Source organism: Dipteris shenzhenensis, chromosome 32, assembly GCF_047967505.1.
Source record: "Dipteris shenzhenensis isolate YYH24624 ecotype China chromosome 32, Dip_SZ_1.0, whole genome shotgun sequence".
Lineage (NCBI taxonomy): Eukaryota > Viridiplantae > Streptophyta > Polypodiopsida > Gleicheniales > Dipteridaceae > Dipteris > Dipteris shenzhenensis.
The window spans coordinates 17,033,163-17,041,314 of NC_141627.1; the positions used below are offsets into that span (position 1 = coordinate 17,033,163).

Below are 8,152 nucleotides of genomic sequence, written 5' to 3' on the forward strand. Positions count from 1 at the left end.
TACCACACTCTCATGATTGGCTATACTTTGGCCTCGATTTATGGTTCGGTTCTAGAGAGGAAGCTCAGTAGTCATATAGAGGCTTGAGGGCAGTGAGCACTAGGACAGACAGGATTCCGGAGGTAGCATTCTACATTAGACCACATATTCACTTTGAGAGCTATCATTGAGGAGGCTCCAGACACCAGAAAGTCTACACATGCTTTGTAGACTTTCGGAAGGCTTTTGACAAAGTCCCGCATTCCCACATGGTCTGGAGACTACAGGAGATGCAGTTTCCACACTGATTTGGGGGATGGTGAGCTTAAATGAGTCAGTTTGAGGCAAAGTACATGCCCCAGGTGGTCTATCAGACTAGGTCGAGAGCACAATTGGAGTGAAGCAGGGCTGTCCACTCTCATCGACCCTCTTCAGACTGTACATAAATTAGATCACATCTTTCATAGATCTCCTAGGAGCCGAGGGTTCACTCTTGGGTGACCTCATGATACATATATTGTTATATGCTGATGACATAGTGCTCATATCATCCTTAGCGGAAGTGCTGCACAAACATCTGAAACAATAAAGGTGAGCATACCCTTAGATTCCAAGTTTTCATATGCTAAATATCACATCATCTGTATATGTGAAGTGATTTATAGCGTTAATTTGTCAATGCAATTTGTCTCATTACCTTGACATAAACACAAAAACTCTATTTTGAATTCTGTCACCTTAACATATTGGTATTGGTTCTATGCTAAGTTGTGTACATATTTCTTATGTCTAGTCTGTACTTGTTGTTTGAGTGGATGGATGTGTCATATGTGTTCTTTGTTTTTTTATGAAGTGGGTATGTGTTGTTAAATGTGTTTTTGTAATAGCCTTCAGCATTCCCACCCAATGTAGACTCTTAACACTTTTGTCTTCAAGTTATTACAGGGGCACTTCAAGAAAGTAGAAGACTTAGGTGCCCAACATTGAATTATTGTAGGCTGACTATCATAAGCCATGGTTGAAGCCTTGCTCCATCCAAGTGATCTTAGAGCTCATGGTGGCAGCTTAGGCTCACCAACTACACCAGATTTGCATTCACCGAGGAGATACAACCACTCAAATTTCGTAGTAGGGGAATGCGGGTATGCCACACTCAGTTGGTCATGTATTGATCAGTTGGGGCAATCTCAAGCTTTGCATACAATAACAACGAAATCCTTCTAATCAGATAATGTCAGGTGAACCTGAGAGTTTTGATTTGACCTGTAGATTTTTTTTTGCGAGGTCACAAAAACCTAATATTGTGTGAAAGCAAGGTCTATAACTATATTTGCAAAATATATGTAGGTTTTGTGATCTCCCAAAAAGATTTCTATATGAGGGTGGGGTCGATGTGAATTCTTTGTGTCCTCTTTGTGGCATTGCAATTGAATCAGTGTACCATCTTTTCTAGAATTGTCCACTGGTACGTTGCATGTGGTGCAGTTTGGAAAATGATGTGAGAAGGTTGGGGCTTATGGTAGCATTTTCTTGTGCTTCTAATTGACAAGCTATTTTCTCAGGTGACACTTAGGTTTTTCTTCCTTTGTTGATCGTAGCCATTTGGCTGTATGTGAGGGTGGTGATTTTCTTGGTTGTTTGGGGCTTCATAATAAGTTGGTTTTTGCTGATGTGTTGACTATGCCTGGAGCACTTGCAGAAGTGGAATCCTTGGTGATGGATATGTCTGTGGTGTTTAAAGCCAAGGACCTTATGGTTACTTTAGCCTTGTATGAGGTTAGCCGAGCTTTGAGTTAGTCATTTCCAAGCAGTGTAGGTCATTGCACAATCAGTTGCAAGGTCTTTTTGGGGGTGACCTCCCTTGCACGTGGACACTACCTCCTAATATAGTGGGTAAGTTGCACTTTTGGATGCAAAGAAGAATTTTTTAGTGTATTAGGCTATTAAAGGGAAGTTGTAGCCTGAAGTAGAATGATCTCAATAAAAGGTAGCTTAACTGAGTTAGCTTTTAAAACAAGATGAATGATATGTATCATTCAATAGGCTTGCCCGAGAGGAGGAAGAAAGAGAGAGAAAGGAAGAAAGAGAGAGAAAGGAAGAAGAGAGAGAGAGAGAGAGAGAGAGAGAGAGAGAGAGAGAGAGCTACCTGAGAGGAGGAAGAAAGTGAGAGGAAGGAAGAGAGGGGGAGAGAGAGAGAGAGAGAGAGAGAGAGAGAGAGAGAGAGAGAGAAGAGGGGGGGGGGGGGAGGCTAAAAATGTGGAGGATTTCTAGATGAAAAAATAGCAAGTGGATCTTAAAATTAATCTAGATTTTTTGAAATTAAAAGAGGCCATTTTCGCTTTGTAGCGCCCTCACCTCCACTAAGGCCTACTAACGGCAGGCCAACAAATTACGGGTGGAAATTCACAAAGGAGAATCCAATCCTCCACCCTCTAATGATCTCCCTAAAAAGACCAGTAACCCATCATCCATCCAAAATCTTTGAGGTAGCTTTTTGCCAGAGATAACATTACCGTGTTCCTGTACCCCAGCCCGACCTGATTTCCAAAAGAACATGGACCATGACTCCGAGCCCGCGGTAGATCATGGAGGGCGAATGGAGGTCAAGCTTCACCAAATAGATCCTTCCAAGCCACTACTAGCCCCGAGACCAAATCTGAGCCGATCACTTTCAACGGTAACCCTGAGCACACCTTCTCATACCACCCAAGGCCATTCCAGGTCCCGGCCCCCTCGATTCTTTATAAAATGATCTCCTTGAAAAGGAGCTTAACTCAATTAACTTTTAAAAAAGCTACCGTGGAAATTCACAAGAGAGAATCTCTCTCTAAGGAGGCACTCCTAATAAAACCTCCAAATTCACAAAAGCTACCGTGGAAATTCACAAAAGAGAATCACTCTCTAAGGAGGCACTCCTAATAATAAAACCTCCAAATTTTTGAGAAAATATTTTAGGCTTCTTTATAAGGCCGAAGCTTCAATGCAGATGAGTGACCAGGAAGCTATGGTTCTCGAACTGACAGAGCTGCATTGACATGTCCACTGGATGATCTGCACTATAGTAAGAAGAAGAAGTTAGTCAAAAAGCAGAGTCCTGATGGAGTGAGAGCTGCATGGATATGCCCACTGCAATATAGCAAAGAAGAGATTAGTCAATACACTATAGTAAAAAGAAGAGATTTGTTAAAGAGCAGAGTCCTGATGGAGTGAGAGCTCCATTGATATGCCTACTGCACTATAGCAAAGTAGAGATTAGTCAAGGCACCAGTCCTGTGTGTTTGGCCTATGTCAATTCTGTCACCCAAGATTTGTTTTGGGCGATCAGTTGAAGAATGCAGTCAACTACCAAGCTTTGGAGCATCACCCACATCCCCGGAGAATGTGAGGTCAAACAAGCTACTGTCGATGTCTATGCTGCAAATATTGAGCCCAAGCTTGCTTCCACTCTTATCAGAAAATTGAACTCCTGCGCACCTCTGCCTCACCTTGGCCATGTGAAGCGAGTTCGCAAGCAACATCATCAGGGTGGCATTCAGCTCACTATTATTTTGTGCCTTGTGCCCGCTGATGATGGCGGATGTTTCTCAGCAAAAATGCCTGTTGAAGTTTTGGATTTGGTGGAGCAGTATGCGTTGCAGCCTTTCATTGCCACAGTTTCTCAACATGAAGCTGGCTCAAGAGAGGAGTGGGAAGAGCAGTGCCGAATCTGGCCTACTTCATATCATCCCAATGCTATCGTAAATCGAGCCAAGGTGGAATTTCAAGAGGAAGAAGTGAAAGCTATTTGTGAATTTATGAGAGCTGCTATCCAGCAAGCAAGGCTTGCAGCGAGAGCATCCCAGTCGGCAAATGGTGCAGTCATCGTCGATCCTGTTAGGGGACGTGTCCTTTCGGCTGGGTATGACGAGACGGGTGGATGGATGGCTGCAACATGTGGTCGCTCGCATGATTCTGAAGACACCCAAGTAGGACAGGGAGTTCAAGATGCACATGGAGGTGTAATCCACACAAGTAGACTTGAAGGGCCTCGTCTTTGGCATCCACTAAGACATGCGGTCATGGTGGCCATTGAGAAGGTAGCCCAAAGGGATATCACTGAGGAGGATCAGTTGGACGAATTGCCTCAGACCGACTCTAACAGGGTGAATTCAAAACGATTACGAACAACTGAACCTAATGACAGGGGTGGGGAGAAGTCATGTAATAAGACTCAACAGTACCTTTGCACAGGATTTGATGCTTATGTGACTCGTGAACCATGTTCCATGTGTGCTATGGCGCTTTTACATCAAAGGGTGCAGAGGGTGTTTTATGGCGTTTCAAATCCGTCAGTTGGGGCTTTGGGTGGTGTGCACAAACTGCATGGGAAGCAGGGGCTAAATCATCGTTACTTGGTCTTCCAGGTCTCTTTAAGTGAGGAAGACTTATTGTGAGATCTCGGTACTTTTTTAGTTTAGTCTTTAACATTATTCGTTTTTAATTCCTCATTAAAGATACAACTCTCTGCAATAAAGAGGACTTTATATTGTCAAAATTAAAAGCAACTTCTTTTGAATGTACTTCCACATCTCGATGCAGTCAAACTTTTTACTTTTTTAGAAGATAAGGATTTTACGAGCTCATCTAGCTGTTCTAGAAAAATATGAGCTAACAAAGGAGGAGCATAATCAAAGCCCCGAGATGCTGCACATGACTTTGCAGAGTGCTTGCTTTGGAAATCAGAGTTTGTTTTTTGAATGACAATTTATAATCTTCAACTTTGAAGGACATGAAGCAAAACAAGTCATTTTGCAATCCTTTGTTCCTGTGTGCGTGTGCTAATTTCCTTTTACATGTGGCGTTTAAAGGAAGGCGGAAAACGTTATACTCCTAAATATCCAGATTGAGGTTGGAGAGCTGGTAATGAATCAGGTCTACAGGGCCCTGTTATGTAGGTCATGTAAGGCCTGGTGGCCAACCCGGCCATTTAAGGCTGCTCTGATGGCAGGCTGACTGCCTGATCAGTTGGTTGGCGTTGGCCCTGCTTTTGCACCACCTGTCTATTGTGCAGCGTACTTGCCCATGGAGGGCTAACTACTACATGCATGTATGTGTGACCAACTGGACTACTACAATGTGAATGCATGCTCAGAATGATCATGCCGCCTTCGTAGAGAATTTTATAATTTTATATTCCAATGGGCTGAAGGACAAGTGAGCTCCATCCTACATACTCATGGTTGCTTCCTAGCAACCCTTGGCTGCCCAACAACCCATCTTCTTGTCCTTCTCTATCTAACTACGTAACACTCCCAATTTATTATGTCCCATAAACATAGTCACATGAAAACACGTTTCACCATGTCGAAACGCGACGAAACGCTCTGCCCGAAACGCTGTTTCGCCCAAATCCTGAAATATTCTTTTAAACAATTTTTTTGGGTGTTTTTTCGATGATTCAATGTTCATATATCTAGATTCTAGAATACATATGCTTTTGAATCCTTAAAGATTGATTTATCTGAAGTTGAAACTTGAGAATCAAGATTGAAAGCTTGAAATAAATTTGAAGAATGTGTTGGTGTTTTAAATATCCTTTTTGGGTGTCTTGACTTATATTCCTCTTTGTTAACTCTAAACTTGAGCATAACATATCTTAGTAGCCACTATCCTTGAATATATATATTATCATTTCGAAACCTATCCGTTTCGTCTGACAACACGAAACGAAACGAAACAAAACCATGAAATGGCGAACTAGACGAACCGTTTCTTGTGACATTGCCCATAAATGGGGCTCATGGCCTAGGAGCATGTCCTAGTCTAACGAAGTAGGTCTAGTAATGCCACTGCACGCATATGTTGCAGGATGCATGTGATATTAAGTGGCCAAAACAATGCTGCGTCAGTTGTGACATGTGATGATATGGTAGAGGATGCATGTGGGGTATGGATGGCCAAAACAATGTATGTGATATAGAGATGACCTACACAATGCTGTATATATAGGCCATTCTTTGGCCCTAATGAATGCACTAATCCCATAGTCTACTTCTCCAACTCACCAAGCTCGGTGCTCTTGGGGAGCCCCGATCTCCAAGATGTGCCAAATGAGCCTGTGCTCTCACATATATGACCATTCCTTGCTGTATGAAAGGTACCACACGTCTAAACTTTCCCAAGGTTAGGATGTGTGCCTATAGAGGCCTTGACATAAGTAGCCACGTTCTGTCCAATAATGGACATAACATTCTTCCCTCCTTATTTAGAGAAGGTTTGGGAAGGAAATTTGGGAATTGGCATCCGAGAGAAGTCACACTCTCCCAAGTTTTACCCTCCGCAAAACAATTTTTCCATTTAATGTAGCTCTTGAGCTATGTTTTGAGCCTACACTCCAAGAAGGAGTTTTGGTTCATGGGGTATCTCGAAGGTCAATAAAGCTAAAATCTCACAAGGATGCTTTTGACAGCAAGGAATGGATGGGTGCTATGCAGGCAGAGTTAGATTCCATTCACCACAATGGGAGTTGGGAGTTTTGTGACTTGCCTCTTGGCAAGCATGCCCTTGGCACAAAGTGGGTGATGTCAGCGTTGACCTCTAAACCTGTCTTGTTGCTAGGGGCTATGCTGAGGAGCAAGGCATTGACTTTGAAAGAAAAATTTCCCCAACTTCATGCATCACTACTATCCATTGTGTCATTGCTATGCAGCTCACAGAAATTGGGAAGTGCATCAACTGGACATTAAGACTGCCTTTCTTCGTGGTGACTTGCTTGAAGAGGCATATATGAGTCAGCCTCTTGGCTTTGACAAATGGTTCATCTTGGTTGCAGGTCAGCCGATGGGCAGAAAGCAGGTTGGCAGCGCTGCAGACAGTTGAACCACTGGCAGACTGTCACGTGTGGCATGGTAGGGCAGCAACTGCAGTCATAATACAGACTGGCTGGGCCCACTCTGTGGCAGGTCAGTTAGCAGACTGACTGTTAGTAGGTCTGGTTGGGAGGGCTTCCTAGCTGTATAAAAGGCCATTGAGGGTGCAGTCCTTAGTTCAGTGCAGGAGCATGCAGGAGGGAGCAGCATCCTAGAGCAAGCTACGGAAGCCTACGAGAGGCATGTGGTGATCAAGGAGGTGTTCAACAGCAGAGGGTTCAGCAAATAGAGCTCGTGTTGGTGTCATACCTCTTCGTACAGATTTGTATATCTATAGATGAGGTCTATTTTGGCTGTACGTCTGACTCTTCTCTCTGAGATCTGAAAGTGGTCTCTATATCTTCTTGTATCTGCACACATCTTCCAGTGAGGTAATTGGGTGTTGTATCGTGGCATATCTTCTGCACTAGATGTCTTGTTTTCGTAGTTTGTGATTGCAGGGACATTTATCTATCCACATGTTGTAAGTGCAGGTGTGCTTCCATTTGGGGGGGGAATGGATGTCTAAGCTTGTCCAAGGTGTGGCCCATTGCGGGTGAAGGAATGGGTGCCAATTTGTGGCTATTCAATGTGCGCCTTCATTTGTAGAGCTGCATGGGCCCTATATGTTCTTGAAAGGATGGGACCATGCATAAAAGGGGTGCATCCCGTTGAAAAGGGTGCAAGTATGCACCTCTTCATGTGAATGGCACGAAATATTGTCCTTTGTATTATGGCGGTCTTTTCATGAAGAGATGTGCCCTTTTGCAAAAGAGGTGCGTCCTTTCTGTGAAGGGTTGTGTATGCCTTTGTCAAGTTTGTTTGCAGAGTGTTGTATCATTTCAGTTTGTTACTCCAGTTTCGTCAGATCTGACCCCATAAGAGTTGGACTCATAACGTAGTGAGGGCGTGTACTTTGTCATGGATACACAGCGCTAGATTAGGTTCCCACAGCTCCATAAACCAGGTCTCGTGGAGGGCAGACTGAGTCGGCCAGCAAGGTAGCAAAGTCGGCCAATTTTGGGGCAGGACTGCCCCTATAAAAGGGGCCCCTTGGGGAGCATAACATCGTCCAGCAGATCAGCAAGCAGAGGAGCAGCAGGTGCCTCATTTTCGGGCCTACATCCAGGAGGCAAAGGAGGGCCAGAGTTGCTGCAGACTGAGCTCACTTGGAGCTGAAGCCTAGGCTGTTGGAAAGCTCACCTCCCCATCTGTAAGCCCCCAAATGAGGAGAGCGTGGGGGAGGGAGACCTAGGGCAAGATCTGCCCAAAGTAGAGAGAGAAAG

The 8,152-nt window shown here is 44.0% G+C and overlaps 1 protein-coding gene across 1 annotated transcript; it reads left to right on the forward strand.

Moving 5' to 3' along the window:
- The first annotated feature begins 2,982 nt into the window (after nucleotides 1–2,982).
- On the forward strand, nucleotides 2,983–4,512 carry EMB2820 (Cytidine/deoxycytidylate deaminase family protein). Its single transcript, XM_087371036.1, has one exon. It carries the CDS (start codon nucleotides 3,312–3,314, stop codon nucleotides 4,410–4,412), a length of 1,101 nt encoding a protein of 366 aa, XP_087227162.1. The 5' UTR covers nucleotides 2,983–3,311; the 3' UTR covers nucleotides 4,413–4,512.
- The last annotated feature ends 3,640 nt before the right edge of the window (nucleotides 4,513–8,152 follow it).

Bases quoted from the DNA above. Each gene is read 5' to 3' on its own strand.
- EMB2820 (XM_087371036.1), top strand. From the start codon at position 3,312: ATGCAGTCAACTACCAAGCTTTGGAGCATCACCCACATCCCCGGAGAA.